Consider the following 14,051-nt stretch of genomic DNA (forward strand, 5'->3'; position numbering starts at 1 on the left):
GTACAATGGTGCTGAAAGGGGAGAAGGTGCAAATAAAACCTGTTGTGGCAGAGTCAGTTTGCTGGAATGTAGAAGGGTACGAAGGTTAGACAAGGCATTTGATAAAGCTTATATTTTAGTCCTCGACATAAGAGGGAACCTTCCACCTATTTTCCCCTTTCACATTCAGGGATGAGTATTCATAGCTTTGCTGGGTTGAAAATCGGTTGTTTGATGCTTTGTAATTGATCTCCTGAAAGAATTAGGATGTGTGATAATTATTAAAAAGGATTATTATTTATTGTAGAAAATCTGAGTGCACAAGTGCCCAAAGATGTACTCTGAACTTATCTGCAAATAATAATTACTGTGATTAACTAGTACGAAATTATGCCATCATTGCTCATTTTAATCTGGAGCTTCAATTCAAAAAGGGACCCTTATTTATCTAACACTGATTAAAATACAGTACTGAATGAAGATGATCAGAAATTGATTTGATGGCTGACTGCTGAAAAGTCAAAAACCTTTCTGCAATGTATACATTTAAATTCTGCTGATATAAATGTAAAATTTAATATTTCATATATGTGGGATTATGTATAAGTAAGAAAAATTTAATTCACCCTGTGCAAAAACACATTCATAAAAATATCAGGAATAATTGATACAGGAGTGTCTCCCTGACGCTACAGAATTGCCCGTCTATCAGCATATCTATACAACAACCAATAGAGTAATATCTGAACGTCTCACAAGTGTCAATGTATTTATTTACCTAATGCCATTATAAAGTAGGGAAGAACTAAGGTCCCTACTTCACAGACAGATTAGATAGCTTTTCTGAGGTCATGCAAGAATTTTTTGGTAGAGTGTAAGCTAAAAGTTAAGCCTCAAATCCCAGAGAAGTATTTCATCTTTTGGATCATTCTCCCCTCCATTGCTCTTTTCAGTAAAATAGAAACATTAAAGTCCTCTTAAAAAAATCCCAACCAACCAACCAACCAACCAACCAACCAACCTACCCTAAAAAACAGCGAAAAAACAAAACCCTGTAAGCACTGGAGCAGAATTCTTTGACAAAATACAGATGTTTGTATTGGTGCATGTCAGCCTAAACTCATTTTATGATCAGTGGAGAGAAAAAAGGAATTTCTAAGTTGTGATCCATCCATTCTAATTTAAATATATAAAATTAGACGTGGTAAATTCTATCCTGCATGAATCTGGTCTAGATAGCAATTTTCTTCTGGGAGGACTGGTACATTTGAAGATCTAACAGAATCATGGCTACAAAGCCTAGTAAAGTTACAATCAGTTTGTTTGCAGCATAAATACACAGTTTGGCAATCTAACGTGATCTGTGATTTAATTTTTGAGCTTAATAATTCTGCAAGTGAAGATTCTAGTGCCGGTATCGTGCTCTTCAAGTCTTAGACCTAACACCTACCTTTACCTACAACCTATCAGTTTATGTACAATGTAGTGACAGAATTTACACATCTTAACATAGGAATCATAATTTCCCTTATCACACAGCTTGTAAAGAATTGTAGTCTTGTAAAGATTAATTATTTGTACAATGATTTGAAGATACAAGTGCTGTAGAAATGATATTATAAAAGATGCGTGTAGGCCTGGAGGCTTATTTAAAAAGGCCAATTCATTAATTTGTAGTAATTTCCAGATGAAACATAGATTGATAGTTTTAAAATCTCAAATACTGACTGGACAATAAGATTTCCTTCTTTTTCAGATCACTCCCCACCCCTTCAAAATCAACTCTTTTTTGTCAAATGACGTGTGTTTGGAGTTTTTGTTTAATAATTCATAGAATCATAGAATCATTGAGGTTGGAAAAGACCTCTAAGATCATCAAGTCTAACCGTCAACCCAACACCACCACCCACTAAACCATGTCCCTAAGTGCCTCATCTACTCGTCTTTTAAATACCTCCAGGGATGGGGACTCAACCACCTCCCTGGGCAGCCTGGTCCAATGTTTCACCACTCTTTCAGTAAAGAAATTTTTCCTTACATCCAATCTAAACCTCCCCTGGCGCAACTTGAGGCCATTTCCTCTCCTTTCTGTCTTTTCTCCTGCAAGCTTGCTATTTGTCTCGCAAATATTTACTCACTGTACTTCAGTACACTGGGCTCAGTAAATAGAAGATGGTGGAGCTGGTACAAGTTTTAATGTGTATTCCATATTTATTTTTAGATCATACTTATCAAATGAGAGGAGAGAGTTCACAAAAATTTAAACTTATTTGATCTAACCTCTGTGTGAGTGCGCTGGTGTATACATTTCAGGACAATGCAACAACAAATTTTTTTTATGAGGGGAAAAAAACCCTTACCTTACCCCTAGCAGTTGTCCAGGAAATGATTGGTTGCTTTCAATGGGGTTGTAAAGCAATGTTATAGACGTGGATCCTGCAGATCTCTATCCACTTACATTTCTTTGGGTAAAAGCAGTCTCTAGATTCATATGTTAGAGTTATAAATACCTTGAATTGGTGCTAGTGTGCTCAACTTTTGGCAGATGAAGATCTTCATGTTTCTATGTAAATCATCTTTAGATAATGAGTTAGCTCAATATACCAGCATATGCCTACAGAAAATGTGTTTAAACATCATTCACTGAAACCTTAAGTAACAGACTTATTGACATATGAGCAAACTGTTCTCAGTCAAGGGAAGCTGATAAACCCTGGTATATCTATCAGCACTGAAGGCCATGCTGCACAATTTCTACCATCCACTGGGGGCTGACTGTCACTTTTTGGTCCCTATTAGTAATGTTAGGGAGCTGCTGAACCTGGTAGCCTGACGGAGGTGAAGCTGCTTCAGCTCCATGTCCTCACATGCCAGGACATGGAGCCAGCCAGTAGCCAGGTGGAGCAGGTACTGCCGATAGGCACCACGGGACCTGTGGTCTGACTCCGGTTGTTGGCACTCAGACCACCACACGCACACACGTACACACAGAATAGAGAGCTTCTCACCCAGAAAAATAGTTAGAAATGGAGTTTATTGAGAAGACAGGACAGACTGTGGTGATCAGACACAAGGCATGGTAAGACAAATATACTGGCCAGCCTGCTTACATGCTACCAGTCCCTTTTACTCCCTTTTCCCGCTGTTTACCACAGCTGTTTCCCAATCCACCTTGATCCTTCCCTCTCTGGTCCTTTCTCTAAACAACCTTGTATAATAATATGCCTTGTACAATGACAAGATGCTTTTCTTGGCATCCCATAAAGAGTCCCACACCCCTGCAGGCAGTAACCCCTTCAATCTGCAGGCTGATCCAGAGAGCTTCTCCCATTGACCCATCTGGTGGGTGGCACTCCTGGACATCATGGCTGATGGCTTGCTGTGATGGCCTGGGGAGGAGCCGGGGCAGGGGCCCCTTGGCCCTGATCAGTTTATTGGGTTTCATCCACCCATCATTCTTCTCTGCTCCTTTATGTGTGGAGACAAACCAGGTTATCATGTAGCTGGATGTGTAAAACTAACATTTCTGTTTGTGGTGAGCTAATGATGAATGCCAAGGAAAGACAATCCAGCACTCCTTTTACACCAAAGGAAATACTTTAGAAACTTTGTTTTAACCCATAGGATGGAGATTTGTCAGAAACAGAGAGGACAACTAGCAGTTAGTTATGAAGACTAAAGCTAGCGAGTTTCTCAGCAGTACAAGAAATGGCAACTAATGATAAAAATTATTCATGCAGGAGAGTCTGTTGGAGAAGGTTGAAGTATAGGCATGTAGCTAAGAGCATCCCAAGGGAGACCAAGAGTGGCTGGGCACATTTGAGGCTTAAAAGTGAATCTCTTAAATAGTAACTTACACATGAAGTAAACCAATGTATTTATCCTCTCTCTTTTTTCTTTTGTTTTGGAACGTTGTTTTGTTTAAGAGTGGTAGAATATGCTTCTCACAGTCAAATCTGTCAACTGAAATGACAGCAACATAGATTATTGCATGATATGCAGCCAGACCCCAGACAATCCTGTTACACTGCAGTTTCACAACCAGAATTAGGAAGCAAAGTCATCACTAGTTTTGATCAAAGGAGAGACTGAGGACCCCTTTTGCTTGATCAAGCTTTTGACACTGCAAACTACAGGGTGTTAATTAACAATCTTTGCCATCTTACTTCTCTGATGTAGTTCTTAAATGGTTTCAAAGCCGTTGTAATTCTCAGAAGGAAAATAGGAGATAGTTACAGAAAATTGTAAGTGAGATAATAGGTCAGATGAGATGACTGTAATGGTGCCTGTTGCCTTAAGCCTGTGAATCTGTCAAAAGACCATGGCCTGACACTATCCCATAGCTGCAGGAGGCACTGGTTTGGCCTCTTTACCAGTTTCTAGATTCTGAATTAGTTTTCCAAGTTCTTGTTTTTTATGCAGTGATTTCTTGCATGGTATAATATCATTATTTATAGTAAGTGAAAAGGTCATTATCAGCTGGTAGAAAAGGCTTTTGCTCCACTATTGCTCAGAAAATTGAATTCTTTCATTGGCTTTACCTATTATTTTCAGACAAACCTAACATTGAATTTGGTGCAGATTGTGTAACATCGTGTCTACAGCACACAGAGGTTGTAAAGAGGAGTTCCCCCCATTCAGCTAGCTTGAAGCTAGCTGGAAGCCTGCTAAGATATCCTCCTGACAGTGCAGCACTGTATGGGAATAGCAGCTCACAGGCTGAAAGAATTAAGGCTTTGTTAGCATAGGTCTGGCTACTTTAGCTGTGATGCTCTAAGGACACAGCTATACTGCTTACTCAGCTCCATCCCAGGGACTTTTGCACTATAATTCGCTCCACGACACCCATTCGGCCCTCAGGTTTCATTGTTGGCTGGACTTCTCTCAAGGTAAAGGTAAACCAAGGTGTAAAAATTCACAGTCCTCACTCCGATCTAGCAATCAGGCAGTGCCACTCGTGCTCCTGTTTAGATAGGGGTTCACATGAGCACATGGAATTTCCCATGTAGTGAGTTTACACAAGGCAAGTGTGTGTGGTTCGCAAAGGATCTAGACTGCTTCTGGTAGAAAAAGCTAAACTTCGTTCACTCTACACAGTGAGTTAAAGTATGAGATCTTTTAATTTTTCATAGCCTTTGGAAACTTTTATGTTATCCCACCATTGGTGAGGGAGGGCCTGGTTCCAGTGTTTGTTGTGTTTTTCTTTTCTAATTTTAGAGAGCATACTGCCACTATCTCAAATAGGCACAGTAAATTAAGCATTGTAGGTGGAATCATGGTCCAACCAAATTTAGGTGGTAGCAAACATGAATTAATATCTGAAAATGCATCAAACAGAAAAAGCTAAATGAAATTGAGGAAGGAAGATTTCTTCTTTATGCATTCCTAAGGGATTTTTTGTTAGCTCTATATGCCTTCAAGATTTAGCAAATGTATCCTCAAGAAAGGAATTATTTTCTCATAAATTTAATTCCATTCTTTCTGCACTTGGGCAAAATATTCAAATCAATCTACCCCTTAGTGGATAAATTGAACAGCATTTTTCTGTGCCTTGGGTTGTATGTATCTAATCCTGCCCCCTTTTTTAATTCTTTTTTTTTTAAAGAAAACATGTAGTTCATAGACTATTGCAGAGTGCATCTGCAGGGTGTAATTTAATGTGCCTTTCTATGAACTTTCATGCAGAAAATGTCAGTTACTTACATACCTAAACCATACAAGACATTGCCCTAACAATTCCGTCTTCAGAAAGGTTAGTGTGGGGGGGGGGTTTGATAATGTGTGAATTATTGAGATAGCTTATTTGAAAGGTGGTGAAGAAGAGGAAAATCTTGTGCAGATGGAGAAACCGGATTTTTTTAAACTGAGTTTTTTTAGCAATTCAGAGTACTTTTTGAAAATGGTGGCATGAGATAATTGAACAGTATCTTATGCATTAAAAAAATCATTCCTGATAGTAATAGGGACTTTTATTCTACCCCTATTCAGTATAAACCAGTTATATATTAACTAGAGTATTCTTTCTTAGTTCCACACATTTCATTTAATGTTTGTCTTTTTTTTTTTTGCAATTACTAGCAGTACTTTATAGAAATCCAGTTTAATCAATGTAGAAATTATTTTTCTTAAATTTTTCCTGCTCACTGTTTCCCTCTGCTTCTCCATAATATTAGCAGCTTCTCCAAAGGTACCAACAAAGGAATTTACAGATTCTTCTTTTCACTGACCATGGATTATGTCATTTAACTTTGAAGTAAGTCAAACTAACAATGCCCATGTTCAGGTTAGATTGCAAACACACTTCCAATAAGATTATCACAGTGCTCTGCAATTGTTATTAATAACTTAAGATGTAAATTGTCACTGGATTCTAAACTACATATAACAGATATTTTTCTCCTATGTTTTGCTGTAAAAAATATAAGTTTTTTTTCCCATGCCACTTAGCACAAACCCATAGTCTAGGGTTGTATTTATCCATGCTGCAATTTTACTTGGATTTCACCTTGCATATTTCAGTTGGCACATATACTTTTGGTGCTGTGTTTTGTTTGAGATCAGGTGGGAGGGCTGAGGAAGGGGATTTTTTCTCATCCACATTGAGGATTGCCATGCCATACAGCTGTGAGACCCCTTTAATTAAGTCAGACTAAGCTACATTAGATGGGCTGGTATCCGAGTGCACTGTGAAGACAGCTGAGCTGTTGGTGCTGTACTTTAATTAGAACTTTTAATATTTCATCCTTTACTACCCAAAGTGTGACCTGTCAAGCTGCTGAGATGCTGCCCCTTCTTGATAGAGATGCAGCTCTGAGCCCAGGACTGGCACTTACTTACATCCAATTTGTGTAAGATCACTAAGTGTTTTTGTTGTTTTCTTTCTTGATGTGTTTGTTGTCTGCAAGAGCAGGAAATCACAGATTTGTTGATGTTAAAGGATATTTGGACTTGTTAAGTAGCTCACCAAAAGCCAGCCCACATCTCCTGACTCGAATCTTTCACAAGTGGTTTGAGAGTGTCTAGCAGTTTTGCTCCCCCTAAGACTCAATTTATTAGTAAAGCTTTAGAGGCAAAAGAGGCAGCTGGATATAGGACAGAGATCCAAATTAGGTATAGTTACACAAGCTGGATTGAGCTGACTTAATGTCTTTCCATGGCTGAACAGGGAACGTCCTCTTCCCCCTGTCATGTTTCTCCCTTTCCCAGCTCCCTGTTCTTCCTGTCATTGTCCCCAGAAGGTCCTCCAAAAGGTGGCAAGGTAGGGAGTACAGGGGTGGGAAAGGCAGACGTCAGTTTATGTGAATTCTCTGTAAACTACTTGGTGTGTCTGGGACTGTTTTGTGTCATCCTCTGCAGTTCCTTCTAGGGAGTGAGTATCATTAAACAGTTAATTACCCCATGTAAAGACCCGTTGAAATTGAGAGATAAATACATACAACTAGTAGTTTTTCACATCTAGGATTTGCTATTAAGTATGTAAGCAGCGTTCAACTTGAATTTTGACAACTGGCTCCCCTCTTGATGTTGATCAGTGCAGTGCATACCCTGCAGCTGGTGCACTGAACCGCAGCTACATTGTTGTTGTTTGATACAGTTCCCAGGGGACATTAAAATATTTCATACACAAAGCTGCTTGATCTCTTGCTCTATATTCTTTGACACTGTCTTACTCTAGCCCAATTTCTTCGCATTAACAAAACGCGTTTCTATGTTAAAGACCACCTGCAGAAGCCAAAGGCCTTGCATTCTCCTCGAGAAGCTGGCAGCTCACGGCTTAGACAGGTGTACTCTGCGCTGGGTCAAAAACTGGCTGGACAGCCGGGCCCAGAGAGTTGTGGTGAATGGAGTTACATCCAGTTGGCGGCTGGTCACGAGCGGTGTTCCCCAGGGCTCAGTTTTGGGGCCGGTCTTGTTCAATATCTTTATCGATGATCTGGATGAGGGGATCGAGTGCACCCTCAGTAAGTTTGCAGAGGACACCAAGTTGGGCGGGAGTGTTGATCTGCTGAAGGGTAGGAAGGCTCTGCAGAGGGACCTGGACAGGCTGGATCGATGGGCCCAGGCCAATTGTGTGAGGTTCAACAAGGCCAAGTGCCGGGTCCTGCACTTGGGCCACAACAACCCCATGCAGCGCTACAGGCTTGGGGAAGAGTGGCTGGAAAGCTGCCCAGCAGAAAAGGACCTGGGGGTGCTGGTCGACAGCCGGCTGAACATGAGCCGGCAGTGTGCCCAGGCGGCCAAGAAGGCCAATGGCGTCCTGGCCTGTATCAGAAATAGTGTGGCCAGCAGGAGTAGGGAAGTGATCGTGCCCCTGTACTCGGCACTGGTGAGGCCGCACCTCGAATACTGTGTTCAGTTTTGGGCCCCTCACTACAAGAAGGACGTCGAGGTGCTGGAGCGTGTCCAGAGAAGGGCAACGAGGCTGGTGAGGGGTCTGGAGAACAAGTCTTATGAGGAGCGGCTGAGGGAACTGGGGTTGTTTAGCCTGGAGAAAAGGAGGCTGAGGGGAGACCTCATCGCTCTCTACAACTCCCTGAAAGGAGGTTGTAGCGAGGTGGGTGTCGGTCTCTTCTCCCAAGTAACAAGCGATAGGACGAGAGGAAATGGCCTCAAGTTGTGCCAGGGGAGGTTTAGATTGGATGTAAGGAAAAATTTCTTTACTGAAAGAGTGGTGAAACATTGGAACAGGCTGCCCAGGGAAGTGGTTGAGTCCCCATCCCTGGAGGTATTTAAAAGACGAGTAGATGAGGCGCTTAGGGACATGGTTTAGTGGTCATGGTGGTGTTGGGTTGACGGTTGGACTCGATGATCTTAGAGGTCTTTTCCAACCTCAGTGATTCTATGATTCTATGATTCTATGATTGGTGGATCACAAGCCAAAGAAGCCAAAGGGCCTTGTTTTCTGTAATGAAGTTGCATAAGCCATAAATCTAGAAATCATGATATGGAATCATGGAACGAACCTCTTCAATCATTCCTCAGAGGGAGGATAACCCTCTGGGAAAGCAAGGGTTATGAATATATATTATAAAATCCACTGACTTATCGGAAGAAATAAAATTGTTCAGATGGAGAGCAAAATTATTGTCCATAAATAAAGAACTAGATAAAATCTAAAAGTTTTTATTCACCTCTGGAATAGCTTATCAGCCTTATTTATTTTGCCTTTACCAAGTCCATTAGGAAATGTATAATTAATGATTTTTCTGGTCGAATTCTACCAATTGCTATCCTCTGGGGTGTATAGCCTCTGCACTCTGGGTGTATTTTGCAACTCTTTCTGTCCTAAACCATTCTGCTATCAGTGCACAGGGACAGTAGTGATCCACTATAATTCATAGCAGTGAGAGATGAAATAATCCCTGTCCTAAGTTTCCCACATTGCAATGTAGTTTGTATGACAGTTTAATCAAGAAACCGCAGCTGAGAAGCAGGACCCATTCTTCAACACACATACAACATGGGATGCAACTTCAGCAAAGTGTCCTGAAGGAATTATAAACAAAGAATCTAATTGGAATAATTCTGAATATAAGTAAATCTCTCAGTTCAAATTTGTATTTAGCAGGTAGTGGAGGAAAAGGCCTTTTTGAAATGATTTGGGAGGGTGGAACCAGTTTGTTAAAAACAAAAAATCCTGCCTTCAGGTTCTGATCATAACAAAAAATGTCTCTAGGATTAAATTATAGTAAATGTAATACTAATTAATGAGGGGGTGGTTTTTTATGTGCTAGATAGAGATTTAAAGTACTTAAGGGGAATTTAGAATTTTTCCTCAAATCTAAATTTCATCATAAAAAAAAAAAAAATCAATGAAAACATTGTCTTGCAATGCTAGATTCCCAACTGATACATCCTTGAACATCTGAAACTAAAAATAGCAAAACCTAGTGCCAGCCCAAATTTTCCACTTTTTTCCCCAGCAGTTTTTCAATGAAAACATGAAAAATGAAAACATGGTTTTAGCATGATTTAAACATTGTATACATTCTTGTTTAATTTGCTGAGTTGTTTTACCTAAAAATAATCAAGGAATTCAAAACCAATTTATTGGTTGTACATGCATTTCTTTATACTGTCAAAGGACATATGGATTAGAGATTTAATTTAGTGAAAAAATCGAAGATTAATGAAATGATTAATGAAATCTTTGATTTTTTAAATTAGAAAAAGTATTTTATATATACAAAAAAATTGTTTGGTTTTCTCAGTGTTCTTTAAAAAGTGGCATTTTTGTTTTGATGTGCCAGTTTTTGGTAAGTAACCTGAAAAAAAAAGGTATTCTTAAAAGTCTAGTAAAAAACAGAGGGAAAGTGGCTTTACTAAATTTTCTTTGTCCAACTGAATACAAATAGTACGTACATAGTTAACATCAAGTTTCAATTTTATCATTCTCTCTCTAATCTCCTTCTCTTTCTTTTTAATAATCTAATAAACTGTTTCACAAAATTTGTACTAAAGTGATAGCGCCTCTCTAAAGCCAATGTACCAGTTTGAGGTGTGCAGTCTACCCACGCATTACTGATTCTAATTATTGTTTTCCTGATTGGTAAAACACTAAGGGTTATGCCTGTGATTCCTGCATAACAAAATTGCAAAGCAATAATGATCCAGTCCTTTTTTCCCCACCTTCTACTCTCTCTAGAGCTACATCTATAATGATCCTATCACATACTACATGATGCAAAAACCCAAAGAGCGAGCACCTCCTTTGGCCCATGCATCAACATCCCATCAACAGCATGCTGAAAATCTCCGTGGGAGGACCTTCAGCCAGCCTCAGCCAGACAAGTTCTTGCCAGAGTCAGAAATGGGGCTTGACCAAAAAACTCTGATGGCTGCACTGCATACGTACATCACTCAGAACTTGTCAGCACAAAGCAATGATAAAAGCTCTCACAGCAGGACTAAAGAGTCTCGCATTTATACTTCCCAAGTCAGTCCTTTTGATGGAACTTTTGCCAAAGGAAAAGCAGAAGATTTTAAAATGAAGAAGCTGCTCCAGCCAAGGCCTGTGCCTGGGGTGCTGGGGCCAACCCCTGAAACGCTGAATCATAAATCTGCTTCCCGGGATCATCCAAAGGACCCTCTGAGTGTAGTGGATGGTAAAGTTGATATTTATTTATTTTAACTTATCTAAAGTTTCCCTCATGTTCATTGAGCATTTTTGAGAAAAAATAAAAATAAAAAAATAGACATTCTGATATATCTCCTACTATTGGCGTATTTATATCTACCATAATACTCACAATAATAATGTTCACCATTCTAACTACCCTTTCCCTGCAAACATCTACCCACATTCTTCAACCCACCTTCCATATGCATGCAGAAATATATGGCACTTAGTAAGACGTAGCATTTAACTTTTTATATTTCCAAAGCATTTTACAAACAACACGTAATTGTGGGTATATCTTTGCTGTCAAATCTGGTTTTGTGCATGCATCCCACACTATACATAGGTAATATAGAAATGCCTGGTTTTGTTCCATGTCTCTGTATTTAATTGGAAATTCAAAGACCATGGGTAAAATTCAAAGTTAGACACAGAAATTAACACTGAGATAAATTCTGGTGCAGAACACAGAGGGGGGAGGAGTCGTCAATTATGTGGATAGGTGGACACAGAGTAATACAAGAAGGTGGGGTTACAGCTACTTTTGGCTGGACATTCTATAACAAACAACCCATTTGCTGGATTTTCATCTTTTTTTACTAATGCTGCTTAACTGTGACTGGATCCTGATTTCTTTTGTATGTGATAGTTTGACAAATATTTAAATGAAGATGGAATGTAACCTCATGGGATACTGTGATACACTTTAAGCGCTGCTTTGTAAGACAAGATGGGTCTTCACGTCATGGCTGGGGATCAGGTAGAGTTTAGAAAATAATTCTCATTCATTTTGTTGTTTCTCTAAACTAACCTAACTATTGATGTCATTCCAGTGGTTCAGAATGCCTGAAAAATGAAAGAATTGATCCTCAGCCATTGCCAAGCAGTTACATCTGTTACACTGTAGTCACCACTATCCCAATGGATTTTGGTGATATGTAAGAGGGTTCCTTTGAATCCCTTCTGTAGTTATTATCATCCATAATGTTTGACGTTCTTTGATTTTTTTGTGGGTTTTTGTTTTTTAAAACAGAACACACAGAAATGTCAAAGTTGCAGCAGAGGAAAGATAATGCTTGCAATCTAAAGGATGCACAGAAGTGAAAGCATTCTTGGTATGGTGCCCAGAGATAATAGGTTTCAAGGAATGAAATATAATGTAAAATCAAATCCAGGTGGCACTGTAAGTCTCTTGCACAGGTTAGACAATTTTGTTGCTAGACTCAAAACAAACTAGGCACATGCTGGTTTCATTATCCTCCAGCTGTTCCACTTCACCTTTCCTGGTAGGAGCCAACCAGGAAAAAAATGCTTAACACTTAGAGGCAATAACATGTCTCACAATTCATTGCATTGTACTGCTTTGACTTCACATACATAATGTGCCCTGTAGGAACTTCTTCCATTGCATTAGCTTTTAAATGTTGCATAGACATAAAATTATGAATCATTTGAGTAGGAAATAATATGGTTTCCTTTGTATTTTTGAGCCACTAAATAGTCTCATAAGGAAGTGGTGAGGACAGACCCCAGCATATTCGTTGTTTAAAGTACTCTACGTTGGAGTGATGATGGTTTGGATTCAGATTTGCCAGGCTGACCGTGCCATCCCTTTCTGCTTTTAACCTTTCTCCAATCTCTCTGGTGCTTCGGGATTTTTGTATGCTTGTGGGTTGTTTCTCTCTTGCACTCTCTAAACCATAGAACTGTTCAAAAACTGGAAAGCATGGGGTGCAGTCACATGAGCTCAGTTCTCTGCTGCATCTGATACAGGATTAGACAAAGGACCTTGACCGGGATAACAATCCAGAAGGTACTGAGCAGGTTAGCACTGAGAATTGCTGCAAAACAGTGGCAGGTAAATTAGCTAACAAGGCACCTTGAGGGAGAGATACAAGAGAAGGAAATGAGGAGCTATTTTTCTATCAGATTTGGAAACTATTACCTCTAGGAGTAATAGTTTAGTGGGTAAACTAATAGTACCCACACATGATGTGCGTGGGTACTGCCTTTGTAGTCACTGTGCAATAGCGGAATCGTTAATCTGTCTTCTCCACCAGCCATATTTAGAATTTGGCTTAGTTTTAAGTGATTTGTTCTAGTCTACTCATTTTTGGTGTATTAAATATTACAGAATACATCTCTCCATTACTTTGGAAAGGTCACAAAATTAGTAATTCAGACGTCTTTTTTGAAAAAATAACAAACTTCCGTGTTTATAGAGAAAAGATATTTTCGTATGTCCTGTCTTGCAAAGCTGTGGTCACCAATCTGTATGGTGCTCAGCTGCTGAGGGTAGCTAATATGTGGTCAGTAGGGTGATGGGGTAGAAGAAGACAGACCACCCTGTGGGACTGCTCGCAAAGTTACTGCTGCCATACCATTCAGTTGTCAGGCAAGCTGGCTTTGGCAGTTGTGTCAATGGAGTATGGAGCATGATTTATGTGCTGTACAATAAAATGCTGTTTTCCCTTGCTAATTGTTATCTACTAGGGGAATTCTACTGGTGAAGCGGATATTAAAAATTGCATCATCTAAGATACATGTGCCTTTACTATCATTATGGTTCCAAGGCAACTATGAAAGGCAACTTGCCTTTTTCAGTTCAGAAGCTGGAGCTGAGGGAGAAATCTGGTTTGCAGTACAAGCCCTGTGAAACATGGCTGACCATTGCCGATTCTATTTAGAAGGGGTCATTGGGAGAGTATAAAGGCTGTGCACAGGTACATGCATGTTCGAGTACATGTGCTACGTAAGTGATGTGCCATTGCAGTATCCATCTGCTTTTTGGTCTTTCTCCAACAATATTTTCTGATTTTAATAAATTCATAATAATTTCTTTAAATTACGCAAAGGTGTTTGTAAGTAGATGCACTGATATGTAGTTGTGTATCAGCCTTATCCAATAATATGCAAATGATATACAAACATGGACAAGTGCCATGATAAGAAG

General features: G+C 39.5%; 1 protein-coding gene across 2 annotated transcripts in view; it reads left to right on the top strand.

The window, feature by feature from the left end:
• The window catches only part of PTPRN2 (protein tyrosine phosphatase receptor type N2), a 690,377-nt gene that overhangs the window by 255,028 nt on the left and 421,298 nt on the right, over positions 1 to 14,051 (top strand). For both annotated transcript variants that reach the window (XM_076331912.1, XM_076331913.1), the window contains exon 6: positions 10,625 to 11,084. In XM_076331912.1, the coding sequence (XP_076188027.1) occupies positions 10,625 to 11,084 (460 nt within the window). The remainder of the gene's footprint in view (positions 1 to 10,624; positions 11,085 to 14,051) is intronic.

Source organism: Aptenodytes patagonicus, chromosome 2 (genome assembly GCF_965638725.1).
Source record: "Aptenodytes patagonicus chromosome 2, bAptPat1.pri.cur, whole genome shotgun sequence".
Lineage (NCBI taxonomy): Eukaryota > Metazoa > Chordata > Aves > Sphenisciformes > Spheniscidae > Aptenodytes > Aptenodytes patagonicus.